General features: G+C 39.1%; 1 protein-coding gene across 3 annotated transcripts in view; it reads right to left on the bottom strand.

Annotated features, from left to right (window-relative positions):
- Nucleotides 1-774: 774 nt before the first annotated feature.
- Nucleotides 775-16924, bottom strand: part of ANO3 (anoctamin 3) — a gene marked incomplete at its 5' end in the record, with an annotated part of 206838 nt that continues 190688 nt past the window's right edge. For all 3 annotated transcript variants that reach the window (XM_082485182.1, XM_082485183.1, XM_082485184.1), the window contains 13 exons: nt 775-998; nt 1793-1898; nt 2811-2891; nt 3759-3906; nt 4571-4723; nt 4831-4976; nt 6819-6916; nt 7679-7736; nt 8962-9073; nt 10364-10400; nt 11729-11893; nt 12276-12416; nt 13367-13449. In XM_082485182.1, the coding sequence (XP_082341308.1) occupies nt 816-998; nt 1793-1898; nt 2811-2891; nt 3759-3906; nt 4571-4723; nt 4831-4976; nt 6819-6916; nt 7679-7736; nt 8962-9073; nt 10364-10400; nt 11729-11893; nt 12276-12416; nt 13367-13449 (1511 nt within the window). In that variant the 3' untranslated portion in view covers nt 775-815. The remainder of the gene's footprint in view (nt 999-1792; nt 1899-2810; nt 2892-3758; nt 3907-4570; nt 4724-4830; nt 4977-6818; nt 6917-7678; nt 7737-8961; nt 9074-10363; nt 10401-11728; nt 11894-12275; nt 12417-13366; nt 13450-16924) is intronic.

The following is a 16924-nucleotide window of genomic DNA, read 5'->3' as shown; positions in this document are numbered from 1 at the left end:
GAGCACGAAAATGACACTTCTTTCATCCTGGAAGGGTGTGGAGGTGGCCTTTCTGCACAGCAAAGTGCAAAGACAACTCCACAGCCATGTCATTTTCAAACATAGCTGCAACGCGGGCAAGGCGACGCGTTCCCTTAGTGCTGCTGTTTTCTCTTCGAATTTAGAATTTTTGGTTTTCAACTAGAAGGATAAATTAACGACACTGATGTGCAAATCTTAAACTGCATAGTATATATTAAGCAGCCATAGACCCCCTTTTTAGGGTAGGACCACATCCACAATCTCAACAAGAGACGAGGACAAACCTGACAAAACAGTAAGCCTGAAAGATCATTTATATCCAATTATGGCCACAAAGGCAACAATTGCTCTTTTCTTCAGAGGCATTACAGATGGAGCTGAGCAATCAGAAGCTGTAGAAGTAGTGGATATCGTGTAAGTTGGTTTTAGTCATGCCCTTACTGTATGAGTTCACGGGTAATTTTTTATTTTCGTTACGCTGTTAGTATCCTTCACGGACAGCATGAAAATTCATTGCCTTTTTTTAAACCAGAGCGTCCAAATTCTTAATCTGTCAGCACATTCCTGAGTGCAAATTCTTCTTGGTGCTCACTGCAGACCAGTTACAGGTACGGCTCTTCATTTTCTTCATCGGAAGTATCCATTTTCCGGTTCCCGCCACAGTCTGCAGCTGTACTGCCCAGCAAGAACATATATACACCGCGAATGCCACGCGCTGATGCCAGACTCCGACTTCATTTTGTAACTGCACTCTTCAATTGCCAAACAGTGTTTTTGTTGCAGCACGGTAGTGACTAAGGCCATTCGTGGTGATACTGTTTCCCATTCTTTTTCCTTTCTCTCTGCAAATGCTCCAGTTCAGCCTCATACATCATTTCCTGGACTAAGTATTTTTCTCTCCTCATTCTGTCGCACAAGTCTTTGGGCATGTCTGGAATCAGGTAGGCAATGAAAGACTTTATTCCAAAAACAAGGTGCTGAAAAGAAGAACAAAAATGACTGCTTCAAAGATGCATAAATACACATTTCTAGGACCGCATTTTAGGGCCTAAAAGTCTGTGGCAAAACTGGAACCGAGATTCAATTCATGACTGAAAAGCAACTCCTTCATTTTTTTTTTTTTTTTTAATATATACACACACAGAGAGGAGTAAATGAGTGGTCTGTCAGAAATGCGGAAATGCTGAAGTCTTCTGAACAGTAAAACCAAGGGTAGAGCTGGTGACCTGAATGAAGGTGTGACTGCAGGATATGCTAGTTTGAATAACCACAGCAAACGCTACCTCCAAGCAGTCTCTGTAAAGAGCTTGTAATCGAAGTAAGTAACCAGATTCCTGGACAGTACGAAATATGTTTTTCAAAGTTAGCACACACATTTCTCCTTTTATATTAGGCTACAATCACGTATCATTTTCCTGACGCCCATTTTTAACTTGTAATAACTGTGCTCATTATACACATAAGTTGCATTTCTTCTTTGACAATAAAATATGAAAGATTTGGTTGGGAACCACCATGATTTAACAAGATGACTGTTAAGGAAACGTGATTTTGGAGGGACTCTAAAATCTGTGCAGGCACTGTCAATTCAGTTTGAAGCTGCTGATTGACAACAGTTTGGGGAGGGCGATTTTTTTTTTCTCTCTTGACTGTAATGAACAAGCAGTTGATGATACTGACAGTTTATTTATGAGACCACTGTAAAACAAACAAAAAAAATCAACTCAGACTTTGAAGAGGTAGAAAAGAATCGTTCCTTTCCATGACTAACCTCAAATACTATGATGAAGGCCAGTCGCGCTGCCAGGACGTGCCAGAACTGCAAAGTGAATTCATACGGAGTTGAACTCCACGGTGGGGCTCTGTAATCTCTGTACCTGTAAAGCAAAGAAAACCCCAGGAAGTTAGGCTGTGCTCAAAAACCTGAACACGGCGAAGAGCTCTCTTGTGTATCCCAGATCTGGCTTACGACTTATCCCAGATCTGAATTACGACTGTAGGAAAGAAGCTGAAGTGAAAGCATACTTCAGGAGGAATTAAACAGCAAAGGAGAAGAGTAGTTCACAATACAGGCAATTAAATAGGGCTGCTTAAAAGATGGCACTTTTTGCTTCCAAAAATTCAGAGCCAACATTTCTTTTGTTGTTACAAAGCTGACACCTTGGAGTGCCACGTTCAAGTGTGTTGACTCTAAATTGGTTCTTGTCTTTGCTTCTAAGCATTTGAGATTCTCCAGACAAAGTCTGCATAAATGTAACACGATTCTGTAACTTCTTAGTCAATTCAAGCTAACTCTCACTGTAAAACTAAATCTGAAACCACAAGATGAACACAAGAAATTCGGCATCAAAATTAAATACCGCATTGCATTTCTTGTGTTCACCTTGCATAACTGCTTGGGACCTCGACCTGGGTTAGAGCCACAACAAAAATTTTCATCGGGTATTTTAACTAACAGACCTCAGAAAGCTTATCCAAACCAAAATGAGAATTTTTACTCTTCTTGGCAGCTGGGGAAACTTCAAAATGAAATAATTCATAGAGGCGCGAAAGATACAGCTTGTGAGAGTCTTGGAAAAACTCAGAACACAGGTTTCCAGTGTGTCAGTATCGTGTCCTACCACACAGTGTTTGCACCCGAGACTTCCACGTTGAACGAACTTGAACTCCAATGCTTTTACAGGCAAAAAAGAAACTACTCTGCCAGTAATTTAAACACTGACTTTCAACTTAATGTCTGTATTAACTTCTACGCCTATATTACAAGACGGGAGAGCATCAAAACCTACCGGCAGTATCCTGAATATCCCATCCCAAGTTCACTCAAATCAAATACTGATAAACTGCTGTTGACATATCCTTTTAAGCATCTGAAAGGAAAAGACATCGGGTCAGGACTTTCCTCATAAAGTGGTTACATAGCATAGATCCTGTATGTAAACAGATTCTGCTATCACATATTGTTTGATACGGGGAGGGAGAGGAGAGGAGAGGAGAGGAGAGGAGAGGAGAGAGAGGAGAGGAGAGAGGAGAGGAGAGGAGAGAGAGAGAGAGAGAGAGAGGAGAGGAGAGGAGAGAGAGGAGAGGAGAGGAGAGGAGAGAGGAGAGGAGAGGAGGAGGGAGAGGAGAGGAGAGGAGAGGAGAGGAGAGGGAGAGGAGAGGAGAGGAGAGGAGAGGAGGAGAGAGGAGAGGAGGAGTGGAGGAGGCGCGGCCGCCCCGGCCCGGCGGCTCCAAAGATCAGGCAGGATACCTTCCCTGGGGCTAAGACACACCGTATACGGAGCTAGGCTACAGAGTGCCGAGGCCAATCTTGCTGGAGCTTGCCTGCAAGCACTTCTGAAGAGAAACAGGCGGAGAGAGTTGACGGTGAACAAGGCATAGGATAAAAAAGGGTTTGGGAGCGTATATCTGTGTGTGGGAGCGTGGTGGGAGAAGACAGTCCAGAACTATTGCAGAAAAGAAGAAAAGCTTATCTAGAGAAAGCTTGAAAACTGCTACAATGTATATTGAACTTTATTATTTGCATCCAGAAGGAAAGACATGATTTTCCATTTCTATAACCGTGGACTTAGTTTGGGAACTCTCTGGAATGGCTGAGTTACTTGTACTTAACATCCGTGAAGGTCTGCACAGATGTAAAAGGTGAAATGTTACTGGTGTATGTTAACACAGAAAGACAGTAGCAAAAGCGTGCTTCCACTGAAATATACATGTATATGCAAAGATATCTTAATTACTTTTCTTGTCGGTATCCTTGATCTGTACAGGGACCGTACTTGTACGCATAGACAAAACGTGGAATGTAATCGGAAGTAATGGCAATAACAAAGGCATTGGTGATGACAGCCAGAACGCCAATTCCTTCCAGAATCCCGTACCAGATACCTAGAAAGGAGGGAAATGACAACAGTGTCATTAGGTTTTAAGGGTTATATGAAGTCATATAAAATCATCGTGATATTAAAGTCACTATTAGTCATACAGTTTTCCTTTCTTATTGAGAAAGAGTCACTCGGTCAGAAAAGCAAGTGAAGATTAAGCCGTGTCCCCACATTCTTGCCACCACTGGCTCCACCTGAATGAAGTCTTAGAGCAGGGCACACCCTGCTGAGAAGAAACAGCTAAGCAACAAAGGTATAACCATAATCTTCGGTTATAAAGGCCAAATACGAGATTTTAGAAAGAGATTTCTTATTTTTATCTAACTCAGTTTTAAACCAAAAGTGAATTTAGTCCTTTTATTTAACTTTTACATTCAGTGGATTTTGGATAGCATTTTAGACCTAGAGTTCCACAAAGGAGAAGCCTAAAATGCTATTTAGCCTGTTTTCAAAATTCCAACTATTATGATCCCTTATTGGAAACGGAAAGCAAGTTTGAGGAGTCCTCTTAGGCAAGCAACCGAGTACGCTTTTATTGCTTAACAGGAGAGTTGTCCTGGAGATCTGTAGGTTACACTATCAATTTCACTCTTGATGCAGGAAATATTTCAAGGGTTAGGCTACATTAAAGAAGGAAACACAAAGAGACAGTCATTAGGTTCTCTCACCTATATCTGTTGCTCTTGCAGGCATAGGTCTTCGCCACTGAGTGACAAACTTGTATGCATCCAACCTTATTTCAATGATATTGTTGAGCAACGCCAGGAGAGGCGCCAGCGGGAAGGCAGCAACGAAGATGGTGGTAAAGCCAAACTGTAAAACTAGACAGGTATTTCTACGGTTAGAAATCGGAAATGCAAAAGATCTTTTAACGTGCTACATAGTTCCAGTTTCTTAAGAAAACTGACATCTCCCTGAATTTGCTCACCCATCTCTAAGTATTCGTCCATTAAACCATGGAGATTCATAGGCTGCAGATTCCAATCTTTTTCCCACTGAGGTAGAGAAATTTTATGCTCCATTAATTGCCCTCCTCTCTTCATTTTGCGTCGGGACCACCAATTCTGTAATAAACTTATTAGATAAACAGAGCATTATTGACTGTCCTTGCTCAGTAATTTACAATACGTGCTGGCATTGTTTTGAAGTAAGTGGGCCTATTGTGAATAGCACCTGAATGGTTACTTAGGCATTTTCTGGAAATATTCACAATATGATATAAGATATCACTCAAAGAACTTCCACAAGTTCTCAATTATGCATTATGATTTTGATTATCTATTTAATGTAGCGTGTTAGGCATTGTACACAGAAGCTTTTCAGAATATGGAATTTGCTTGCACAGACTTTTTTTGTAGGATCTACCCGTACGCCTAAATAAAAAAGAGAACAGGAAAAAAAAACATGCATCGTGAGAACATTAAAAAAGTAAATAATGCTTTATTTTTAATCCTGTAAGAGACAAACCAAATAAGTAGAGCTCGGTAAGAACTCTATGATACTAGAATATTTGGAATAGTAGAATATGTCCACTATTCTTCGAGCAAACATAAAGATCTAGATGCTCTTCAGAATATTTTTTCTTGAAGCAGGAAATATTTTTTTCCTGAAGCAGTCTCTAAATAGGTGTTGCTAAAGCTGCAAATATTTAAGACTATTTTTTTATTAAAGGCGTGCAGAGGTCCTTTCACAAAGTAGTTATAAATATTAGGTAGGTAACAGTCACACAAATTAAAGTGTTATACAAATGAAAAATATTATCCACTACTGACACAGGTGGCAATTAAAGGCTATTACTTGTTTCGATATCACTGAAAAGAGACTGAAGATGTGAAACAGTTTTTCTTGTAAGTATTTTTATTAACAGACTGCTATTTCTTCTCAAGCTAATTTAGCGTTTAGTTCTTGATCTCTCTTGTTATTGAAAGGCCTTAGTGGTAAACAATGGTTTTGTCAAAACATAACACTGCTTTCTGTAAAGGACTAAAAACACGTTCCAAAATAAATTCTCGACAGAGTGAAGATGCCGGCGGGCTGAGAAGACAGGAAGCCTGATCCTTCCAGTAGGTATGTTCTTTTCAGAAATTCACGTCTCACAGCAATACAGTGCACCGCCCCTCACTTGCCGAATGATTGCACCCTCTGAGCGTAACCCTTTCTGACGTATTTTCAGGGCTGAGACTTCGATTAAATTAATATTTGATGAGCAACCTTTCGCTTTTACTGAAGACATAGTCTTCTAGTTTCAAGAGAGCTGTAAGAGTCTTAGCCCATTGCTCTCTTTAGCAGCTGAACAGTTCTGTTTGTACTACGGAAAATGAAATCACAATAAACAATTTAGATGGTTAACATACCCTGAGAAGCTCTGTCTTAGAGCAGCAGTTAATGCTTCCCTTGGGAAGAAACTGACAGCACGTGAGATGCAAAAAGTGGAAACATTCTGCAAACATGTGTTGTACTCGAAATAGTTATTTTGGCAAAAGTGGACTATTTATACTCTACGCTTCATACAGCACGTAGGGGAAGAACGTAGACCCAGTTACGTATTTAACAACTGTGTTTTTAAGTCTCAGCGGTAGTACTGAACACAAGCCTTGCGTAAGCACTGGTAGCAAGTCCTCCTCACCCTTCGGGGAAGGTTGAAAATCAACATTGATGATTAGGTTTTTCAGTGATAACGTGAAATATGTAAACTTGAGCATGCTGAAGAACCCTATTTTATGTGCTCGTGAACATACACTTCCAGAGATCAATATTTCAGCTGTTCACTGTCTTCATCAATTAGTGATGATAATGAATTTCACTTAATGACGAAATTCTGCCCTCCACTCAAACGCAAAAATAGTTTTCCCTAGCACTGAATCACGCTAACATGTAATCACAGTTTGTAAAACACATTTTAATATCTGAACTTACGGATAGCCCAGCTCCATGAAGTTGTTCCACATTTGTTTTAAAACCATAATAACTCCCATTTGCAAACACAGATCTATCAAGCAGCCACTAGGATGACACTGAAATGAAATGGAAAAGGATCAGTAGCTAAAATCACAGAATTCCTTTTATTTTTATTTGTTCACAGGGTGAACGGAAAATATTCAAATATGTTTGGTGAAAATCACTAACCTCCAGCTACAGAAATATTAAAAAAAATATATTAATAACAGAAATATTAACGCAGACTTTAGTTGAACAACCTTGAGACATATTACTTCTTGAAGAACTGGATTGTATTTTTTGAGAACACGGAATACAAAGTTATGGCATTGTGCTCTGCGGCTACCAAGGCTCAACAGAAGAAACCTGTATCTCGTGTACGCTAGTGATATCAAGGGAGGTGCAATTCTAACACGCTTTCAAGCTAAATTTTGAAAATACTATTTTGAGTACTTTTACACTGGCGGAAACTTAGGAAGCTGATAAAAAAGCTGATGGTGTTATATTTATGTCCTCCGTCCAAAAAAATTCACACGCCCAGGAGATTCCAATCACGCAGGACTTGGGAGCGCCTGTGAGGTAAGGGACTATCACGGTTTGCTCTTCCCAAGGAGAGGGGCAGAAAGAACTGGGGGTGTGATGCAGTCACTCAGCACAGTGGAGAACGCAGAAGGAAAAACACATCTCCTGTTTCCCACCCTTTGCTAGAAATAAGAGTCTGCTCTTCACTGCACTTAGATGGAATAATAAATCTTCCAAACTGGACATAATTCATGTCCTTCAGCCATTTCCTTCTTACTCACAGAAATTTCACCAGAACAGTAAATAGCATCGCTTACCTCTTCCAGTCTCCATCTGTTAAAAAGCTTGTTGTACTTTCCTGGGCGGCCTGCAAATCTGCAAAACAAGATTTCTGTTTCTCAACGGACATTCCGAGAACACCCTGTATCAGCAGTCGTTTCACAACGTCCACTGAACAAAGTCACGACACATAAACACGTTAAATCACACGGGCTTAAAGCTGGTGTCTGCAGGATACGGTCGTTTCGGAATGCAAACAAGGACGGTCATTTTGCAAGCTTTTATTATGTCCAGAATAAAACTCCTAGCTTCGGAGTTTTTAGACGTCAGACCTCCAGACTCTCTAATCCACTCCTAAGAAGATAAGCCACTGCAATACATAGGAATTTACTGCGGCGCAGGGATTCTGCTTGCCCGCATGAAGTGTGCACCGGATCGCACTCTCAGACACACGAGCATAAAAATCACTTCCAAACCCATCATAACCAAACGCTTTTTACATATTTAACAGATTCTTGTATAACTAACTGAATCAAAACTCTTAATGACTTCAGTGAAAGATATATATATATGAGAGAGAAAATCCCCAAGCCTGTTCCTACTAGAGACGGAAGACAGCAAGATACAAAGAAGTTTAGGAACTGTATGGCAAACGCATCACTGGATGCAACAAGCAAATATTACCAACAGTCTTTACGAGAGGGTTTTTTCTTTCAAACAATCTTGAACTGAAATTATACTATACGACTTTATACTCTGAAAAACTCTGTAAGGTCTGCAGGAAGGATAAGTCAGAATATAGCGAAAGTGAAGGGAAGATGAAGCGAGGTTAGGCTTGTCCAGTATCTCATGCTCCGAGCTAAAGACAATTTGGAATTTCTGCCTCCTCCTCTTGTGTAAGACCTGCCAGAGACTATTTACTATTTATAGAAATGGATCCTGGGAAATGTAACCAAAGGGGAATAAACAAGAAGAAATGAATAAAGCCTATTAGCGCAGTGCTAAGTGCAGACCCCCATTGAGGAAGTGGCTGTATTTTCAAAGGTTCCGAATTCTCATTTAGTAGGAAAGTCACGTACATAGACCCACTTAAAAAGTAGCTATTTTACTGTCTAGTTTCATGAGCAACGATTTCAAGGGTCCAATCCTCACGTGCAGCTGAAAACATTCATTTTGCGTTATTGATTACCCTCAGAAACTGACTTGATCTAAATCTTGCAGTTCGAACTATCACGGTATTTTCTTCAAACCTATAAAATCAGCAAAGATTACGAGTTCTGTGCAAGTTTTCCTTCAAGAGCAGTTAGCAACGATAACTTACCTGCCAAGGAAAAAGGCAATGTAAAAGATGGAGCTGTTCAAGTTGACAAACTGGAAGAGGAACATTTTCAAGGCAAAGCTGTTTTCCCATTCAGATTCAGTTCGAGGGTGCTCTGCGGAAAGACACAATATACATTACATAAACAAAAACGAAATCGAGTTATGCCTAACTTTGCTCACACACCAATCAACCAGCAGCCAGTTGGCTTCTCACCGTCTAAATACTTCTGTAAGACCACTACTTCGTCCTCAAGACTTCCCTGTCATAGTGCTTGTGAAGTCTTAACATGATGACTAAATTAGGATGAAAATGTACAGGACAGCAGCTCTACACATGGACACTTGTTCCTCAGAAGTTAAGATGTCCTCCTTTTCTTTGACATCACAAAAAGTGGAGTGAGCTCCCAAGCTCAAACACCTGATGCACCGTCATGCTTAATTCAAGAAATTCAAGAAGCCTTTTTTTTTTTTTTTTTTTTATTCTTTCATATATTTTGGGAAAAATCAGCTTGTATACTTAAATGAAATCATTTTATTTCCCATTCTCTGGTCTGTCACAATATGATATACCTTAAAAGTTAAGCAGGACTACAAATCAGTGGGACCTGAAAAAATATTTCAAAATATTTTAATAATCTGAATAAATTGACTATACATTCCTAATCTTTCTAACCCGTTCAACTGCCTGTTAATCCGAAACGCTATAAAGTTTGAGCATCTTGTTTAATGCATGCTCTTCAATACTTTAGCCAGAAGAGGGAGCTGTTAAATTTTAAAATATGACAAGATCAACTGCATATTTTGACACGGGCTAAAAGAGAGCATGTAAGAAGAAACACTAAAAGGTAGCATAGTCACATAGTAGGAGATCTTAAATGCTGTCCTTGCTTTCTTGTTTTGTATAAGCTAGAAAGCTTTACCTCTATGACTCAATCGTGACTAGAGGCTTCAGTATACATTTTTAATGTGACAGAATTAGAGCTACTTTAAAATTTATGACCTAGCTTTATCTTGACCTAGTTGTTTTTTTTTTCACATGAAAGTTCAAAATAAAAATTTGTAAAAAAAAAAAGAACCCAAAGCACTTGGGAAAAATGGAAAAAAAATTTGTAGAATTCTAAGAAAGAACAGGTTTTGACTTTTGTTCCATTATAAAATTAGTTTTTTCAATTTATACTACAAAACATAAAAAAGTAAAAGTATCAGAATAAATTCCTTTCTTTTCTATTATTTCCTTAGTGAAATAATCATATGATGTCTTTCACTGATATTTCTCACTTGCTTAAGGAAATGCCAGAACCATACTATGCATAGATGAAGTTTTCAAACACTTATTTTAAGGAAATATAAAGCTATATGCCACAGATAGCAAGAACCATAACCGCTAGTGAAGACATACATACCTAAGTCTGTCAGGAGATAGGCAACCTTTTCATATACCTACAACAGAAATAAGAGATGGTGTAAGCATAGCACACCCTGCCTGTTGTGATGCCAAATCCAGAGTGAAAACAAGCATCGAAAGCGTAGGTGTTCTGTTGCCCTACAGCATCGAGGTATCTGGACAGAGAAGGGAGGGCGATATCCTAGCTGCATGTGGATGTAGAGTTTGCTATAAAGACTTCATTGAACTACTATTGCCTTTATCCATGTAAATGTATGTATGTATATACACTAAATATACACTAAGGATACATCAAGAACCAATAGAACAAGAGAAACGTTCAGACATCAATGGGTCTCTTAATGAGTAGTTAGATGCTTATCCTCTAACTTCAGGAACAAACCTACGTGATCTAAAAGTAGGCATCTAAAAGTAGGCAAAAGCCTCCTTTACGCAACACAATTTTCCTTTGCGTGAACGTGCATACTGGTGAGGACATCAGCCTCCTAGTGAAAGCTTCCTTATCTGTCTATATATTGGTTGTCGCCCGTCTTTATTTTCAATGACGCTTAGCCCAAGGTAGTTACCAACTCTGAAAAAATATTTCCTTGGGTATTTACTATTAATAGCAGGTTATTTTCAATGGCTTTTGTGTGCTTGTTGACTTGAATGCGCTTCTTATGACTTAGAATCATCCTATATAATACCAGAAATAGTGACGGCCTGTTTTGAAGACTGCTTTCTTATCGCAGTGAGTGCACAATCTCCTTAACAGAATTAAAACACATTGTTTGCTCTCCTACTATTCCTTTTTACCTGTTTGTGCCCAAACAGGAATAGAAAAATGATAGATTTTATTGCAGTTGAGGGAATAAAGTTTATATCAACTTACATTGTGCTACCACGGCAAATGATTAAAGCCGTGCTGTTACATGACAGGAAAAGCTTAAACCGAAATTACGTATCGCAGTGGTTCTAGGGCTGGGCAACACTGATATCACAGCTGCATTTTAAATAAGAAAGGGAAGAATTCAAAGTTATCAATAAAAAAAAAAAAATAATTCTCAGCCACGAAAATAACGTAGTTCCGTTTAGATGAGAGATGTATTGTAAAAAACAAAAATGCAAATGTAGAAAGCAGCAGTCTGTACCACTGTGACTCGGTGACATTAACAAAGATGTATGGTGACAAATTAAGTAGGCAGTAGAGAAAAACATCAACAAACATAGTATTAGAAGAGGAAAACCCCCTGAAATATGAGCTTCGGGCACTGCTATGTGAATAAGCAAGAACACGTACGTATCTGATATGCAGTAAAGTCAATAACCTCGTAAAAATTACCCTTTTAAATTAATCCCTCCTTTAAAAGAACAGAAGACTTACAACGTTGAGTGACATGATGATCATAAAATTGATACAGACTCCAGTGCCAGATGTCGCAAACTGCCAGTACTTCTTGATGAAATACCACTTGAAAGAAGCAAACTGCTCCATGGCTACCAGACGATACACCACAACTGCGAACACGGCAGTGAGGACCAGTGAAATCTACAGGTAAGTATTTATGAATAGAGATATTAGAACAACATAAACCAACTCTGAAACGACTTCCACTGAATTAATAAATTAACAAGTGTTTTAAAGATTGGCATTTGTTTTGGTGAGCAGACTTTGAGAGAAAACAAATAACTAGATTGATGAAATAAACTATTTCTTTACTGTTCTTTTACAATGTAACTATATTACAGTATAACTACAATACATCTTCTAAAAGAGAGAGATCCACAAACAAGCAGTAAGGCTGAGACAATAATTTTTGCCTTTATTATGTAAATCCACTAACCTTAATGAATGCACTCATGACTTGCGTTACTGTTTACATCAGAATAACATTAAAGGCTACAACAGTTCCGATATTATTAAACATTACCATGAAGAATATTCCTGAGACGGACACCATCAGTCGGCTGAGTTTGTCAGGGAAAGGCTGGAAAGGTTCAGGTTTTCCTGTGATGGGATTTACTCTTTCCACTTGGGAATACTTCGCTTCAAACTGGGGGCGCAGCTCTTCCTGGAACGAAAGGATAGATTCCATTTGTTGTACTACTTATTTCTACTTGTATCAAAAATCAGACGTATGCGTGCTATAAAGTAGGAAGTTTATATTGACACAAATTCTTTTTTATAATGTTCCAACTCCAATATCCCTACGTTTCGCTATTTTGAAAATCCTTGGAAACAGTGCCGGAGACCAACAAAGAAAATAAACCATAAAAACCTTCCCCGCTATGTGAGGGCTTTCAAAGGATCATGGGTCATAATACTGACTTAAACACTAGTTTCTCTGCAGAAGTTGATAAGAAAACTATGAATTAATGCCAGTTACGATGGTGCTTTTTGTGATATGAAACCATTTATTAAAAGCCACCTGCTTCTACCTACGCATCTAGGGAAAGCTATAAAACAAGTAATGATAAAGTCTCTATCGACTTAGACTGCAGTTGAATCACCAATACAGGTAAATTACAGCTATGTTCACTAGTGATTTATGAGGTAAAGTAATAAATGAATTTGATTATTGCTGATGCTGACAGCAGAATGTTAAAGGATAAGTTATGCCTCTCCGAAGGATATAAAATCTAGTTTCTCTCCCTTTGCTTGTCCTGGTCCTCTTGTTAAGCAGGATTAGGAACTTCCAGTATAAGAAACCATAGAAGTGAAAGGCATCTGTGCTGACACCAGTAGCAGCTCCTGTCCTCTGTACATGCGGTGTTTCCACTCAATTTTTCAAAGGATACTTTTAATAAAAGTAGAATTACATTTTGAATTACAATGCTAGTTGCAGAAGGCAAAGTATCCTTGTATAGTCTCAAGTATACTTATTTATTCTGCAACTGGCGCTATACATGCAAATATGAACTGGATGGCAAATTCAGGTAACTGACATAGAGTATGTACTGATACTTACACTTAAATGATGCTGACAGTAAGATTTACAGGTTTACTTGTGTTTAGTCTTACCTCTTCGTCTTCCCAGTCTATGAGGTCCCAGTCATAGGTTAATACAGCTCTCCGTCTTTTCCAAAACTCTAGAAAGACTGTAGCTGTGGAAATCATCAACTGCATTTTAATTATGGAAAAGAAAGAAAAAAGGCCATGCAGATCTCAAGAAAATCAGCAATATGTAACATGATAACTGTCATCCGCCACTTTCTGGCTGTTTTCCCCAGAGAATCTGAAAACTGTAAGTAACTTCAGGATAATCCCTGTTAAAATTGGAACACTATTGTACAATGTTAATCCAAGAATCATGTTTTTTGCTGTCTGCTATATCTGTACAGGGATAGGCACCTGTCAACATGAGATACTGCCATCCCTTTTAGATCATCATTTTCCTTTTTATTCAAAACATATGGTTTAAAATCTTTCCTTGAAAAAAAAAAAACAAGTATATGCACACACAACGGCATTGATTAATAAAGAGCTATATTTTATTCAGTTCCAATCAAGACAGCCTCGCTTCTTTCCCAGCTATACCAGCTTTATACTGGAGTAGCTTCACTACTAAAATATTTCTACAAACAATCATTTCTAATCTACGTGTGAGATCATAACCAGATTCTCCACGTACTTAGTGTTTTTTGGTAGGTCCTATAAAAATAATTACAACCAATAAATAACTCCAATTTTCCCAAACACTATAGTTTGCCACTGAGGGTAAGACACCGGGTTTTGGTGGAATTCCTGACAAATTGTGGGACTGTCCAATTGTTCCCTGGAAAACGTCGATTTCATATAGGAGTGAGAAAATTCACTTCCTTCTGGCAAGCCAACTGCCCAGAAGGAGGATTTCTAACTCAAATTGAACAGGATGGTCTCACATGTTTACCTTTTTCTATATTTCTGTACTATGTTTAACGTCTTATTTGCTTTATATCTATATTATATATAGTTATCATCATTTTATATATATATATGATTTAACCATAGTCTATATTAAGCCACAATGACTAGAAGTTAGCAGAAGTTCACCATACCGCTATCCATAATAACGGATGGATGAATGAAAGGAACTTGTCCCTGAGTGTTATTTCTAGGTAGTACGTTCCTTTATTCTTCCAAGCATGGATCTTCACCACAGATTTCATTTAGGTTCCGGATGCTCCCAACCAGAACGACACACAGCGCTCCTATTTAAGCAGCAGTGGGGTTCGCGTTTGAGTAATCTGAGGGTGAAACCACCTTTTCTCACCGTCACTGGAAGCGCTATCACCACCAGTGCAGCGCGAGGCTCAGAAATGTTACAGAAGACACCACCTTGCAAGAGAGATCCCCTTCCTGACATGCGAGGACTCAGGAGCAACGTCAGCCCATGCTACACGCACAACAAACAATACTTTTCTTATGTGACGAAATAGGCAGGAGAAACACAACGCATCTGCAACATATGGTGATGGGCGTTCCTCTGCGTGTCAGGCTGCTCTAAGAAGCACACCCAAGACATCCACTAGCCCCGTGCCAAAGGTAGCGTGTCTGTAATTGCACAAATGACATATTTCACTTAATTCCACTCAAAAGTGACAGAAATTAAGGAAGCACCCTGGTTATCAGAAATAAAATAATGAATTTTAAATCCCACTGACTTTAAATACCTGCGTCAGAGAAAATGAAACCAAGCAATGGAATTAGTGGCTTTTTTTTTCCCCCAGTGCCTTTACAGAAGAAAGAACACGGAAGGGTGGACTACTGAAGCACAAGCAACTTTTTTTGGACTGGGAAGCATTTTAGCTTTTGTAACTATGTGTTGAAGTTTTGGAAATAAAATGATGCAGTTGTGGTCTAGAAGTAATACTAGACTGCGGACGAATGGTGTCCTCGGTTGAACATACACAAATCTTACAATGCTATTTATTTCATTCTGCCTGTCCCCTAAGATCTGGCATAACTTGCTTTTTCTTTAAATCAAGATCTGTCTCTAAGCTCAGGCTCTGGTACAGCATGAATAATAGGCTCTAGTATAATAATAATAATAATAATAATAATAATAATAATAATAATAATAATAATAATAATAATAAATGAAGTATTTTATGTTACTTATGTACAAGAAGCATTTGATAATGCAATGATCAAGACAATCATCCATCTAGAGGAAGCAGGTAAGGCCCAATCGCTAACTATACCTGCCAACTAAAGCACCTTTTCCAGATTCACCTGAGCTCTTAAAAAATGCTGCAAATACTCTCTTGCACACAGCAGAATAGAATTCATGGTAATTTTGCAGTGCTACAAGGCTACTGAGAAAATAGTGTCAAAAGCTAGAAGTATACAGAAAAAAAAAGCATGTTGGGAAAAAAAAATAATTCACAAACCTCGTGGTGTAACCTTCTAGTCCAAATGACTGTGAGAAAACATCAGAATTTTGAAGTTCAGGTATGTGCCCAGTTCTACAGAAAGCCTGGATCCTTCCTGGCTTGCCTTTCTTTTACTCTGGCACCCCGCTACCGCCACCCGTCTCTCATTGCTCTCCGTGCAATGAAGCCCCTCCGCTCCACTCCTCGTTGCTAGGCTCTTCTTACTGACTCGTCTCTTCACCCTGATCGCCCAGCTCTGAAAATGCTAAGCCTTGACTTCTATCAGTTACTTCTGTAGAAAAACAAGCCACACAATAGATGACTAATCCAACCATTTGAACATCAAGACGAGAACTTTCATGTTCTAACGTTGCTTTGACTTGGCAGTTTCTTTCTGCCTAATCCTGCTGCTCAAGAGTTCTGGATAACGTACCGTTTAGAAGGTGACACGCAAGCCTCCAGCTTCCAACAGAAACCATTATCTGGTGCCTCCTCCCCTGCTTTTTCCAGGGCACATTGCTTCCTATTTTACAGCTCCAATTGCCATTCTGAATTTTAAATCCCATAATATACGGTGTACTTCCTTTTTTTTTTTTTTTTTTTTAATCCAGCATTTTGGTATAGACTCATTCATTTAGGGATTTGTTATTCAGTGCTCTGCAATGCAGTGTGCAGTTCTGCCCATCGTACGCTTCCAAAAGTTTAATTCTTAAGTTACCTTGTGTTTACTGCCCTTACACGGGCCAGTACTCGCACTGACGAAGAATGAAAATCTCGAGGCACGTGCTTCACACGGTTCTTAACCTTTCAGAAGACAAGCAGGGTGATGTTCGATGGTTAAGACAGACAGAAAAGATTGGTTGTGTGTTGTTACAATCTTAAGTATAACAAAAGTTTGCTGTTGTTGAGAAGAAGTGATGAATGGCTGCTGTTAAATGCTATAGAAGGAAAGGAGAGAGCAGAGAAAGAAACCCAAACCAAACCAAGACCCCCGAGAACCCAAGACTATTATGTGAGCGCATCTCTCCCAGATGTTCTGTAAGAGTCACTGTGTCAAAATGAACGGTGTGTTTATTTCCCTGAAAATCCATGGCAAAGAGCGTTTTCCGTAAGGAGCTAGGGGACTGCCTCCACTGCCTCTCCCCCGAGCCGGGCCACGGCCAGCCAGGCCCCTTCTGGGTACTCTGCTCAATTACCTCTTCAGGTTCATTCAGTCGGACTCCTT

This window comes from Vanellus vanellus, assembly GCF_965231255.1.
Source record: "Vanellus vanellus genome assembly, chromosome: 6".
Classification (NCBI taxonomy): domain Eukaryota; kingdom Metazoa; phylum Chordata; class Aves; order Charadriiformes; family Charadriidae; genus Vanellus; species Vanellus vanellus.
Note: the sequence above shows the minus strand (reverse complement) of the source record. Positions and strands in the feature narration are given on the sequence as shown.